Genomic DNA, 14,626 nt, shown 5'->3' with positions numbered 1-14,626 from the left:
ACTTAGGGAGTACTGCCATCTTAATATTAATTCTTCCAATCCATGAACATGGGATGTCTTTGATTTTATTTAGGTCTTCTTTAACTTCTTTCAAGAATACTTTGTAGTTTTCGGTATACAAGTTTTGCACCCACTCCCCTGGGTAAATCAATCCTTAAGTATTCTAATATTTTTATGCTATTGTAAATGAAATTGTTTTAATAATTTCCTTTTCAGAATGTTCACTGCTGGTGTATAGAATTACACCTGATTTTTATATGTTGATCTTGTCTCCTGCAACTTTGTTGAACTCTTTTGCTAGCTCTAAAAGTTTTTGTGTGTGGATTCTTTTAAGATTTTTCCATATAAGATGTCATCTGTGAATAAACAGATTTTATTTCCTTTCTTATTTGGAAGTCATTTTTTTCTCCTTCTTGCCTAATTGTTCTGGCTAGCACCTCCAGTACAATGTTAAATATAAGTGTTAAGAGCAGACATCCTTGCCTTATTCTTGATCTTAGAAGGAAAGTTTTCAGTCTATCATTATGTAGTTAGCTGTGAACTTTTCATAGATGTCTTTTATCGGTCAGTTTCCTTCCATTCTTGCTTGTTTGTTTTTCTCACAAAATGGTATATTTTGTCAAATACTTTTTCTGCATCAATAGACATGATCATGTGGTTCTTTTCCTTTGTTTTATTATTGTGGTACCTGACATTGATTTTCATATTAAACTACTCTTGCCTTCCTGTGACAAACCCCTCTTGGTCATGGTGTCTTTTAATATGCTGCTGGATTTGGTATGCTAGTATTTTGTTGAGGATTTTTGCATCTATATCCATAATGGATATTAGTCTATACAGTTTTCATTTCTTGTGGTATCTTTATCCGGTTTTGGTACAGGGGTAATACTGGCCTCATGGGATGAATTAGAAAAACTTATTTCCTCTTCTATTTCTTTGAAGAGTTTAAGGGCTGGTGTTAATTTTTAAGGGCTTGGTAGATTTCACCACTGAAGCAATCTAGCCCTTGGATTTCTTTTTTATGGAAGTTTTAAAATTACTGATGCTTTTTAAATTATTGATTTGTTATAGGTCTATTCAGATTTTCAAAATACTTCTTGAGTCAGTTTTGGTAGTTTTGCATTGCAAGGAATTGGTCCATTTCATCTAAGTTATGTGATTTGCATGTAATTATTCATAGTATTCTTCTATAATTTTTAAATTTCTGTCAGATCAGTAGATGCCCCCAATTTTATTTGTGATTTTAGTAATTTGGGACTTCTTTTTTAATTGGCCTGTCTAGGTAAAAATTTGTCAATTCTGTTGCTTTATAAAAAAAAGCAACCATTGGTTTCATTGATTCTCTATTGTTTTTCTATTTTCTATTTTATTTATCTTACTGTAATCTTTATTACTTCCTTCTGCTTGTTTAGCTGGCTCTTCATTTTCTAGTTTCTTATAGAGTTAAATTATCGATTTGAGACCTTCTCTTTTTTATTAATGTGTTTACAGCTACAAATTTTCCACTGAGAACTGTTTTCACTGTATCTCATACCTTGTAGTATGTTGTGTTTTCATTTTCACTCATCCCAAAGTATTTTCTAATTTCTCATGTGATTTCTTCTTTGACTCCTTGGTTAAGAGTCACTGTTTAATTTCCACATGTTCCAACATTGTGAAATTTCCATATTTCCTTCTATTATTGATTTCTATTTTCATTCTACTGTGGTCAGAGTAGTTTGCATGATTTTAATTTTTTTAAATTTACTGAGAATTGTTTATGTCTTAATACATGGTATATTTTGGAGAATGTTCCACATACACATGAGAAGACTGTATTTTACTGCTTTGGGTAGTGTTAAGTAGATGTCTGTTAGGTTTAGTTGGTTTATAATGTTGTTCAAAACTATTTCCTTGTATATCTTTTGTCTATCCATTACTGAAAATGGGATGAAGCTGCCAAATATTATTGTTGAACTGTCTATTTTTCTCTTCAATTCTGTCAACTTTTGCTTCATACATTTTGGGGCTTTCTTATTAGATGCATATAGGTTTATAATTATTATATCTTCTTGATAAATTGAAACTCTTTATCATTATATAATGTCATTCTTTGTCTTACAAAATTTTTGTTGTAAAGTCTGTTTTGTCTGATATTAGTTTAGCCACACCATCTCTTTTTGGTTACCATTTGCATGAAATGTATCTTTTCATATGTTTACTTTTTATCTGTGTCTTTGTATCTAAAGTCTCTTGAAGACAGCATAGAGTTGGACTTTTTGGGGAAGGGGTGTCCATTCTACCAATCAATGCATTTAATTGGAAAGTTTTAACCTATTTACATTTAAATAATTATTGATAATGAAGAGTTTTTCTGCTGTTTTTCTACATGTCCTTCCTTTTTGTCTTCAGTTCCTAAGTTACTGCCTTGTGTTAAACACATATTTTCTAGTATACCATCTTTTCTTACTTCTTTCACCACATATTTTTTAAATTATTTCTTAGGGGTTAATAATAATTATACTTAACATCTTAATTTACAACAATTTAGTTTGAATTAATACCAACTTAGTTTCAATAGCATACAAAACTTTGCTCCTATATAGCTCTTCCAGCCCTTATGACCACAGATTACACTTTATGAATTTTATGTCCACCAACATAGATTTATAATTATTGTTTTACATAATTGTCTTTTAAATGATATAGAACAAAGGAAGAATTGCAAGCAAAAAATATATTAATACTGACTTTTGTATATTTACCCATGTAATTACCTAAACTGGTGTTTATTGTTTTGTGTGGAGTTCAGACTGTCTAGTATCTTTCTCTTTCAGGTGGGAGGACTCCTTTTAGCATTTCTAATATAGGACAAATCTACTAGCAATGAACTTTCTCAGTCCTTGTTTATTTGGAAAATCTTAATTTCTCCTTCATTTTTGAAGGATAGGTTTGCTGGATACAGAAGCCTTAGTTTAGAGTTCTCTTTCTTTCAAAACTCTGTGTCATCCAACTGCCTTCTATGGTTTCCAATGAGAAATCAGCTGCTAATCTCATTAAGGGTCCATTATGTATGATGAGTCATTTCTCTCTTGCTGCTGTCAGGAATCTCCCCTTATCTTTGGTTTTTGAAAGCTTTATTTATGTCTCTCATTGGGGATGTCTTTGAGTATGTCATACTTAGGGTTCAATGAGCTTCTTGGATGTGTATATCCATGTCTTGCATCATCAAATTTGCAATTTTTCAGCCCTCACTTCTTCAAATATTCTTTCTTCCCCCTTGTCTCTTCTGTTACTGCAGTTCCATTATGCATAGGTTGGGATGCTTAACAGTGTCCCACAGGTCTGTTAGGCTCTGTTTGTTTTTTTTTTAATTTTTTTTTCTGATACTCTGACTGACAAATCTCAATTTGACCTAAATAAAGTTTATTATTTCTTCTTCTGCCTGCTCAGATCCACTGCTGAACCCCTATAGGTAATTTCTTATTTCAGTTATACTTTTCAATTCTATAATTTACACTTAACCCTTTTTCTTATTTTTGTCTTTACAAAAATACTCAAATGGTGAGACATCATTTCATGTTTCCTATAATTTTATGTATATGGCTTCCTTTACCTCTTTGAGCATATTTAAAATAGCTGATTTAAAGTTTTTCTCTAGGAAATCCAAAGTCTGGACTCCCTCAAGGACAGTTCCTATATTTCTTTTCTGTGTATGGAGGACAAGTTGTTTCTTTGATTGTCTTGTAATTTTTTCCCTGAAAACTGGAAATTTGGAGTATTATAATCAAGCAGCTCTAGAAATCAGATTTTCCCCATCCCCAAGTCTTGTTGCTGCTGCTTCTTAGTTGTTTGTTTAATGATGTTTCTGAACTAATTTTGTAAAGTTTGCATTCTCTGTCATGGAAGACCAGTAAAGTCTCTGCTGCTTTAGCTTAGTGGCCAGTGAATGATTTGAGAGAAAATATCTTAAACACCTGGAAACAAAAACAAAACAAAAAACCAAGTCTTTGCAGACGGGCTCTTTGTGTGCACTGGTGCACACCTTCAGTGTTTAGTCAGGCTGTTTACAAGCCAGCCTTAGCCTTTACTTAGTGTAGAACCTTAAAGTTAGACACGGGAGCTTAGGGCCTTCTTCAGTCTTTTAAGACTGTATGCCCAACCTTGGTCATGCATGGTGCCTTTGAGATTCCCAGAAATATGTGGGAGCTTTTCAAGGCCTTTATTTCCCAAAATATCTCACTTCCCAGCCTGTCATTTCAAGTTTTCTGGTCTATTATTTGACACAGCTGTTTCTTGTCCCCTATAATGCAACTCAACAATGCATTTGCCTTGAGAGGGATTAAAGATGGTGGTGTGAGTGGTGAGATAGAGGCTTCCTCTTAAAACCACATATAATATGAAAATATAATTAATACAACTAACTAATCCTGAAAGAGTAACAGGAAAGAGGACTGTGCCAGACTGCATACACCTGGAGAAAAGAGCAGACCTCACAGAACTGGGTAACATACCAAAGCTGTGGCCTGGTGGGACCCAAGCACTTTCCCCACCCCAGATCACTGGCGGGAGGAAGAGAAACAGAGCGGGGAGGGAGTGGAGGACTGGGACTGCGGAATACCTAATTTCGGAGATCTGCTCTGTGAGCACAAACCTACATTTCATGGTGCTTGCACAATACGCTCGTGATTAGGGGGTTGGAAGCTAAGACAGGCAGAATTCCTGCAGAGACTGAGATTCCAGCTGCTTCTGGAAAGCAGGGATCCATATCCGGCTGCTCTGGAACAAAAGAAAGGTGGGCAGTCTGAGAGACTTTCTAACAAGGAAGCCCTTAGCAAGAGGGCTGCTAAAGGGGCAAGGACTGCACAGAGCTTACTGCTCAGGAGAAAGGACAGGTAGACAAAATTGTCCGGGTGCACTCTGACCAGCAGGTTGAGAACTTTCATGATCTTCAGGTGATCCACCTCCCTGCCTGGCTACGCAGCTCCAAGGACACCCTCCCTGACACGCAGCCTACTGAACCTTTCTCCCAGCCTGCCCCACCTGGCTCACAAACCAGCAAACCCTACCCTGGCATTAGGCCAGCCAGAGGGAAGATCGGTCTACAGCAACTACAAACGCAAAGTATAGAGGCTTATACCTGTGTGCTTGGCCCATTGGATAGAGTAGTGGAGACAGGCATAGCAGCCCATAAGTAGGAAACAGCTCTTTACTCCCCCCAGGCACCAATACCACTCCTGTGCAACACCCAACATTGCTTCAGGGGCTGAGCAGCTCCAGAGAGTAGAGCTTCTGGGCATTAGAGGGCACGATATACAAACATGAAATGCCAAAGGAACCTGGCTCAGAATAAAATTATCAATACAACTCCTGAGAAAGATATAAATGACACTGGCCTCATGAATCTTCCGGAAAGGGAGTTCAAAATAAAAATCATTAACATGCTAATGGAGGTACAGAAAGATAGATATTCAAGAACTCAGGAATGCATTCTGGTTGGAGATCCAATCGTTGAAGAGCATAGTGGAGGGTATTTAAAGCAGATTAGATATGGTGGAGGAGACAATAAATTAAATAGAAATGAGAGAAGAGGAAAACAAAGAAGCTGAGGCACAGAGAGAAAAAAGGATTTCTAAGAATGAAAGAATATTGAGAGAACTGTGTGACCAATCCAAATGGAACAATATTCACATTATAGGGATACCAGAAGAAGAAAAGAGAGAAAAAGGGATAGAAAGTGTCTTTGAGGAGGTAATTGCAAAAAACTTCCCAATCTGGGGAATGAGATAGTCTCTCAGGCCATGGAGGTACACACCTCTCCCAACACAAGAGACCTAAGGAAGAAAACACCAAGACATATAATAATTAAAATGGCAAGGATCAAGGATAAGGACAGACTATTCAAAGCAGACAGAGAGAGAAATAAGATCACATACAAAGGAAAGCCCATCACTCTGTCATCAGACTTCTCAACAGAAACCTTACAGGCCAGAAGGGAGTGGCATGATGTATTTAATTCAATGAAGCAGAAGGATCTGGAAATGAGATTACTTTATCCAGCAAGATTATCATTTAAATTAGAAGGAGGGATTAAACAATTTCCAGATAAGCAAAAGCTGAGATAATTTACCTTGGACAAACCATCTCTACAGTGCATTTTGGAGGGACTGCTATAGATGGAAGTGTTCCTAAGGTTTAATAGCTGTCACCAGAGGAAATAAAACCACAGTAAAGAAATCAGAACAGCTAATAACTAAGCAAATGAAAAATTAAATGAACTATCCCTAAAGTCAATCCAGGGATAGACAAAGAGTACTGAATGTGATCCCTAATATATAAAGAATGGAGGAGGAAGAAAAAGGAGGAGGAAAAAAAAAAGAACCTTCAGATTGTGCCTGTAATAGCACATTAAGTGAGTTAAGTTAGACTCTTAGATAGTAAGGAAGTTAACCTTGAACCTTTCATAACCACAAATTTAAAGCCTGCAAGGGCAATAAGTACATACCTATTGGTAATCACCCTAAATGTAAATGGTCTAAATGCACAAATCAAAAGACACAGAGTCATTGAAGGATAAAAAAACAAGACCCATTTATATGCTTTCTACAAGAGACTCACTTAAAATCCAAAGACATACACAGACTAAAAGTGAAGGGATGGAAAAAGATACTTCATGAAACTAATAGGGAGAAAAAAGCAGGAGTTGCAGTACTTCTTTCAGACAAAATAGACTTCAAAACAAAGAAAGTCACAGTAGATAAAGAAGGATATTACATAATGATAAAAGGGTTAATCCAACAAGAAGATATAACCATTATAAATAATTATGTGCCCAACACAGGAGCACCTACATATGTGAAACAAATGCTAACAGAATTAAAAGGGGAAATACAATGCAATGCACTCATTCTAGGCGACTTCAACACTCACTCCACTCACTCTGAAGGACAGATCAACCAGACAGAAAATAAGTAAGGATATGGAGGCACTGAACAACACGTTAGAATAAATGGACCTAACAGACGTCTACAGAATTCTAAACCCAAAAGCAGAAGAATACACATTCTTCTCAAGTACACATGGAACATTTTCAAGAATAGATCATGTATTAGGCCACAAAAAGAGCCTCAGTAAATTTAAAAAGATTGAAATTGTACCAACCAGTTTCCTAGAAGGCAAAGGTATGAAACTAGAAATAAATTATGCAAAGAAAATGAAAAATCCCACAAACACATGGAGGCTCCACAACATGCTCCTAGATAACCAATGGATCAATGACCAAATAAAAACAGAGATAAGGCAATATATGGAGACAAATGACAACAATAATTCACCACTGCAAAATCTGTGGGATGCAGCAAAGACCATGCTAAGACGAAAGTATATTGCAATAGAGGCCCATCTCAGGAAAGAACAACAATCCCATATGTGCAGTCTAAACTCACAATTAACAAAACTAGAAAAAGACAAACAAATGAGGCCCAAAGTCAGTAGAAGGAGGGACATAATAAAGATTAGAGCAGAAATAAATAAAATCAAGAAGGATAAAACAATAGAAAGAATCAATGAAAGCAAGAACTGGTTCTCCAAGAAAATAAACAAAATGGATAAACCCCTAGCCAGACTTATCAAGAAAAAAAGAGAGTCTGCTCACACAAACGGAATCAGAAATGAGAAAGGAAAAATCACTACGGACACCACAGAAATACAAAGAATTATTAGAGAATACTATGAAAAATTGTATGCTAACAAACTGGATAACCTAGAAGAAATGGACAACTTTCTAGAAAAATATAACCTTCCAAGGCTGACCCAGAAAGAAACAGAAAATCTGAACAGACCAATTACCAGAACAAAATTGAACTGGTAATCAAAAACCTACCTAAGAACAAAACTCCTGTACTAGTTGGCTTCACTGTTTAATTTTATCAAACATTTAGTGAAGACCTAATACCCATCCTCCTTAAAGTTTAACAAAAGTAGAAGAAGAGGGAATACTTCCAAACTCATTCATGAGGCCAGTATCACTCGAATACCAAAGTCAGGAAAAGACACCACAAAAAAAGAAAATTACAGACCAATATTCCTGATGAACATAGATGCAAAAATACTCAACAAAATATTAGCAAACTGAATTCAACAACACATCAAAAATATTATCCATCAAGATCACGTAGTATTTATTCCAGGGATGCAAGGATGGTACAACATTCAAAAATCCATCAACATCATCCACCACCTCAACAAAAAGGACAAAAACCACGTGATCACTTCAATAGATGCTGAAAAAGCATTTGAAAAAATTCAACATCCATTCATGATAAAAACTATTAACAAAATGGGCATAGAGGGCAAGTATCTCAACATAATAAAAGCCACATATGACAAACCCACAGCCAACATCATACTTAACAGTGAGAAGCTGAAAGCTTTTTCTTTAAGATCGGGAACAAGACAAGGATGCCCACTCTCCCCACTTCTATTCAACATAGTACTGGAGGTCCTAGCCATGGTAATCAGACAACACAAAGAAATAAAAGGCATCCAGATTGGCAAGGAAGAAGTTAAACTGTCCCTGTTTGCAGATGACATGATATTGTACATAAAAAACCCTAAAGAATCCACTCCAAAACTACTAGATCTAATATCTGAATTCAGAAAAGGTGCAGGATACAAAATTAATACAGAGAAATCTGTGGCATTTCTATACACTAACAATGAACTAGCAGAGAGAAAAATCAGGAAAACAATTCAATTCATAGTTGCAACAAAAAGAATAAAATATGTAGGAATAAACCTAACAAAGGAAATGAAAGACCCATACTCTAAAAACTACAAGACACTCATGAGAGAAATTAAAGAAGATACCAATAAATGGAAACACATCCCATCCTCATGGATAGGAAGAATTAACATTGTCAAAATGGCCATCCTGCCTAAATCAATCTGCAGATTCAATGCAATTTCTATCAAAATATCAACAGCATTCCTCAACGAACTAGAGAAAATTGTTCTAAAATTCATATGGAACCACAAAAGACCCCAAATAGGCAAAGAAAACCTGAGAAGGAAGAATAAAGCTGGGGGGATTATGCTCCCAACATCAAGTTCTACTACAAAGCCACAGTAATCAAGACAATTTGGTACTGGTCCATGAACAGGCCCATAGACCAATGGAACAGACTAAAGAGCCCTGATATAAACCCAACCATATATGGTCAATTAATATATGATAAAGGAGCCATGGACATACAATGAGGAAATGACAGCCTCTTCAACAGCTGGTGTTGGAAAAACTGGACAGCTACATGCAAGAGAATGAAACTCGATTATTCTATATCCCCAAACATAAAAGTAAACTCAAAATGGATTAAAGACTTGAATGTAAGTCATGAAACCATAAAACTCTCAGAAGACAACATAGGCAAACATCTTTTGAATATAAGCATGAGCAACTTCTTCCTGAACACATCGCATCTCCTTTAGTAAAGGAAACAAAGGCAAAAATGAACTCATGGGACTACATCAAACTAAAAAGTTTCTGTACAGCAAAGGACACCATCAACAGAACAAAAAGGCATCCTACAGTATGGGTGAATATATTTGTAAATGATATATCCAACAAGGGGTTAATATCCAAAATATATAAAGAACTTACACGCCTCAACACCCAAAAAGCAAATAACCTGATTAACAAATGGGCAGAGGATATGAAGAGACAGTTCTCCAAAGAAGAAACTCAGATGGCCAACAGACACATGAAAAGATGCTCCACATCACTAATCAACAGGGAAATGCAAATTAAAACCACAATGAGATATCACCTCTCTCCAGTAAGGATGGCCAGCATTGAAAAGTCTAAGAACAACAAATGCTGGCAGGGATGTGGAGAAAGGGGAACCCTTCTACACTGCTGGTGGGAATGTAAGCTAGTTCAACCATTGTGGAAAGCAATATGGAGGTTCCTCAAAAAACTGAAAATAGAAATACCATTTGGCCCGGGAATCCCCTTCCTTGGAATTTACCCAAAGAATACAACTTCTCAGATTTAAAAAGACATAAGCTCCCTTATGTTTATCGCAGCACTTTTTACAATAGCCAAGACATGGAAGCAACCTAAGTGTCCATCAGTAGATGAATGGTTAAAGAAGAACTGGTACATATGCAAAATGGAATACTATTCAGCTGTAAGAAAGAAACAAATCCTATAATTTGCAACAACATGGATGGAGCTGGAGGGCATTATGCTCAGTGAAATAAGCCAGGCAGAGAAAGACAAGTGCCAAATGATTTCCCTTATTTGTGGAGTATAACAATGAAGCAAAACTGAAGGAACAAAATAGCAGCAGACTCAGACTCCAAGAAGGAACTAGTGGTTACTAAAGGAAAGGGGTGTGAGAGGGCTGGTGGGGAGGGAGGGAGAAGGGGATTGAGAGGTATTATGTTTAGTACACATGGTGTGGGAGATCACGGGGAAAACAGTATAGCACAGAGAAGGCAAATAGTGAATCTGTGGCATCTTACTACACTGATGGTCAGTGACTGCATTGGGGTATGGGTGGGGACTTGATAATATGGGTAAATGGAGTAACCACATTGTTTTTTCATGTTAAACCTTCATAACACTATATATCAATAATACCTTAACAAAAAAAGTTTTAAAAAATGCATTTGCCTTTAAATGTTTTCAACAAATGCCCCTCATTAGAGCTGTGTCCGTGGAGGGGTTCTGAATTAACTGAAGTAAAGGAAGGTCCTTTGAACTGGTCCTTCAGGGAGCCACCAGACAGGTGAAGAAAAACAATCACAATTCTTTGAAAATAAGGTTCATCCTGCTATAGTAGGAACCTATAAATAAAATACAGACTTTTGTCTTCAAGGTTGCCACCAAAATAGGTAGTAGGGGATGGGGCCCATGTAAGTTAAAACATCAGAAAAGCTCTCTTACACAAATTCAGTTGTTTTGTTTTAACTGATTTAGCATTCTCCAGAAAGCTATCAGCTTTTGATGGATTTTCAGAGTGTCAGTAAAGTTGATTCACTGTTTTTGTAGTTCCTTTACTACCATTTTTGTTCTACCTTGGGAAGGTCTTCTCAATAAGGATAATATATCTCTGATGAGATGGGGGGAGGAGATTGAAGGATATAGGGAAAAATTCATGTTATTCAGGAAGCAGGCCTTGATTAATCCCAACTGAGACCATATTTTCACTCTTGGCATTTATTTAGTTTTAAATTGATACTTATTGATCAGCATTTAAATATTACACTGACTTACAATTTTACATTTTGTCTTTATAAAATAAGAAGTTGATACAAAGACCTATTAAGAAATGCTGTTAACATGAAAAAATAATAGTTAAAGCTACATTTGACTTATTTTGAGTCCTCTTTTTATGCCTCCAATGGCATTAGAAACTAATGTTCTCAAGACTGAATGAATGCTTTAAAAGAATGGTTTCACAAAAAACAAAATTTATACAAGCAGCCTAAGTATTTTAGTGCTCTTTAACTATCAAGCATTATCACTAATTAGATCAGCATTCTCCATTTAAAGAAGTGTTTCTGACCTTGTATTTCCTGTTTTCCACCTCTTGAACACTTCTCTGAGTCTGCCATGTAAGAAATTTTCCCTACTAGAGGTTAAGAGGTAATGTGGAGGAAAACAAGGGCTGAGACCAGCAGCCAGACTTATGAACGAGGCCTACTTGGCCTTCTGAGTCCACCAGATCTCCCAGCTGAATTCCACCTTCTGACTGAGGCAGGTAAACAAGCAGAAGAACCATTCAGCCAACCCACTGAACCACAAGAAATAATAAATCATTGTTAAATGTCATCACATTTTGGGGTAGTTCGTTATGCAGCAACTAATTACTAATGCAATTTCCATTGTACAAAATAATTTAAATATAAACATACAGAAGTGAAGACTTGAAGAGATATGTGTACACCCATGTTCACAGGAGCATGATTCACAATACCCAAAGGATAGGAGCAACCTACATGTTCACTGACTGATGAAGGGATAAAAAATGTGATATATGCATAGAATGGAATATTATTTAGCCTTAAAAAGGGAGGAAATTTTGACACATGCTACAAAATGGATAAACATTGAGGACATTACATTAAATGAAATAAGCCATACACAAAAAGACATGTACTATAGTGAATCCTCTTACATAAAGTATCTGGAATACTCAAGTCCATAGAGATAGGAAGTGGAATGGTGGTTGCTAGGGGATGAAGAGAGGGAGGAATATCAATTATTGTTTAATGGGTACTGAGGTTTCAGTTTTGCAAAATGAAAAGAATTCTGGAAATGGATGGAAGTGATGGTGGAACAACAATGTGAATGTACATAATGCCACAGAACTGTACGCTTAAAAATAGTTAAGATGATAAGTTTTAAATATACATTTTACCAAAATTAAAGATATAAGTGAAAAAAATTTTTTAAGGGTTTCTAGCGTAATTTCTATTCAAAAGCACAGATAAGTTTGTAATTTCAAAAGCAAAATACAGATGTGAGTAAACACTACAAATTTTATCTCTAGTATACAAGAGAGAGGGGACTGCTAATGACTCCAAGTGTCTCAGGAACAGACAAAAGGAAACAAAATCATTTGTCTGGGTTTCCTTCAAAACAAACATTTTCCATATATTTCAAACTTACTCATTGTTTAATTCTAAAGCTTGATAGGCTGCTTTGATTCGAGCTGGAGGATTTCTTTCCCTCCATGCCTTCTGCATAACTGTAGGAAAAATATTTCAAAAAGTAGATGAGATGATAAACAAAAAAAATCTTATGTAAAACGTATGAAGAATGAACTAGGAGAGTAAACAAAGATCTCAATAACATATTCTTAAACATGAAAAGCAAGAAATTGGGGTCCAAGTTCACAGTAAACTTGTGAGAAATTTATATTAAATTTGGAAGCTTTGTATATAAAAATATATTTTCTCTCATTTAAATAAAACATAAATCAATCAAATTAATTACATTATTTTTATACATGAACATTTATATATCTAAATGCATATTAAAGCTGAGTTTGCATATCAGATTATAATCAATATGAAATATTCTAGTTCTTTAATCATTTTTTGAAAAAGTTCTATAGAACTGCTAAAAATATACAAAACACTTAAAAACAAAATCATTGTCTAACCAATGATTCAACCTAGGAAGAATGTTTGAATTTGCATTGTGTATAAAAAGTGGTGGGAAAAAGGAATTAATTTAGACTATAGTACATTTTATGGATAATGTCAGTCTCTACCAAGATTCAGCAAAAGTCTGAATTAGGATCTCTTCAGAATAACAGTATCAGTTTTGCTACCATTTACTATACCCAAATGAAAATTTCACACTAAGCAGTTCCTTAGGAATTAAAGTAAATTCATGAAACTATCTGGTCTATTTTCAAGTCTGATAAGAGAAATAGAGAATCTATGTTGTTTATGGAATAAAATCTACAACTGTACAGAAGGAATAATGTGGAAAATGGGTTTTCCTTTGGAAACAAAATATTAAGTCTTGGCTTAGAAAAGGAGACAATATATTCCATTTACATAACAAAAAAACTTTTCTCACATCAAACATGTCACCAGCTAGGTGATAGCAAATGCTCCTAAACTTGACATGTTTATGCAAGTCAGCATTCATCTGATAATAACCAGGTAAAGAATAGCATTTTGCCAGAACATTAAAATATAACATAAAAACAAAGAATAATACTAGACATGCCATTTTTGATGACGGGGCTCTCTTTTAAAAGCTAAATGATGTTCACAAGTCAACTTTTGCCACTGAATATTTATCAACATTTTAAATGGTTATTTGGTATTCTAGTATTTTAAGTATATATTGTAATTTATTTAATTCACTTTTGATGGACAATTCAATTACACCCAATTTTTTGCTAATACTAAAATACTGATAACTATCCTTCAACATCTATGTCTGCATACTGATCAAATATGTCCTTTCTAGAAGTGGAATGGTTTATTAAAATGTAGGCATCTTTTAAAAGATTTTAGACATACACTCCCAAACTCTTCTCAGTAAGACTGTGTTCATTTATGTTCTTCCAGGCAGTGTAGGAGACTGTTTCCCTACCTCCTCACCAACACTGAGTAGTACCAATTTTTGCTAATTAATAGTTAAACTATCTCATCTTCATTTGTATTTTTTATTTCTAGTAAGATCATCTAATCCACCTTTAGGCATTTTTTTTCTTATTCTTTGAATTCCTCTATCCAGCCTTCAAGGTTATTTCTCACAACCAGTACAATTCTAAGCCAAAAGAGAAAGGGTAAATAGAAGAAAAAGATATATTTTTTTCTAAAACAAGGTTTAGGAATAACTTAAAGCAAAATGCTGATTTAGTATTCAACTGTCCTCTTTAAGAGCTCTTGATATTGTAAAAAATAACAATTAGCAATTCAATTAAGGTTACTTGTTTTTCAAGTTACAAAATATTCTAATACTAACAAGTGGAAAAGAAAATGCATTTGTCCCAAGTTTAGGGGTCACAAGTATTAAAGCCTACAAAGACCAGGCAGAAAACATAAATGAGTGAACTAAAAAGCACATGCACTGTCTAAAGGAGAGTCACAGCTCAGGTAAAACTGATTACCACCA

At 35.2% G+C, this 14,626-nt stretch overlaps 1 protein-coding gene across 12 annotated transcripts in view; it reads right to left on the bottom strand.

Annotated features, from left to right (window-relative positions):
• Positions 1–14,626, bottom strand: part of ST7L (suppression of tumorigenicity 7 like) — a 184,674-nt gene that overhangs the window by 144,471 nt on the left and 25,577 nt on the right. For 11 of the 12 annotated variants that reach the window (XR_012130278.1, XM_037005385.2, XM_037005386.2 and 8 more), the window contains exon 7: positions 12,656–12,734. The exons of the other annotated variant lie outside the window; for it this stretch is intronic. Coding sequence is in view for 10 of the 11 variants with exons in the window: in XM_037005385.2 (XP_036861280.2) it covers positions 12,656–12,734 (79 nt within the window). In the remaining variant the exon portion in view is untranslated. The remainder of the gene's footprint in view (positions 1–12,655; positions 12,735–14,626) is intronic. 12 annotated transcript variants of the gene reach the window in all.

Source organism: Manis javanica, chromosome 4 (genome assembly GCF_040802235.1).
Source record: "Manis javanica isolate MJ-LG chromosome 4, MJ_LKY, whole genome shotgun sequence".
Classification (NCBI taxonomy): domain Eukaryota; kingdom Metazoa; phylum Chordata; class Mammalia; order Pholidota; family Manidae; genus Manis; species Manis javanica.
Note: the sequence above shows the minus strand (reverse complement) of the source record. Positions and strands in the feature narration are given on the sequence as shown.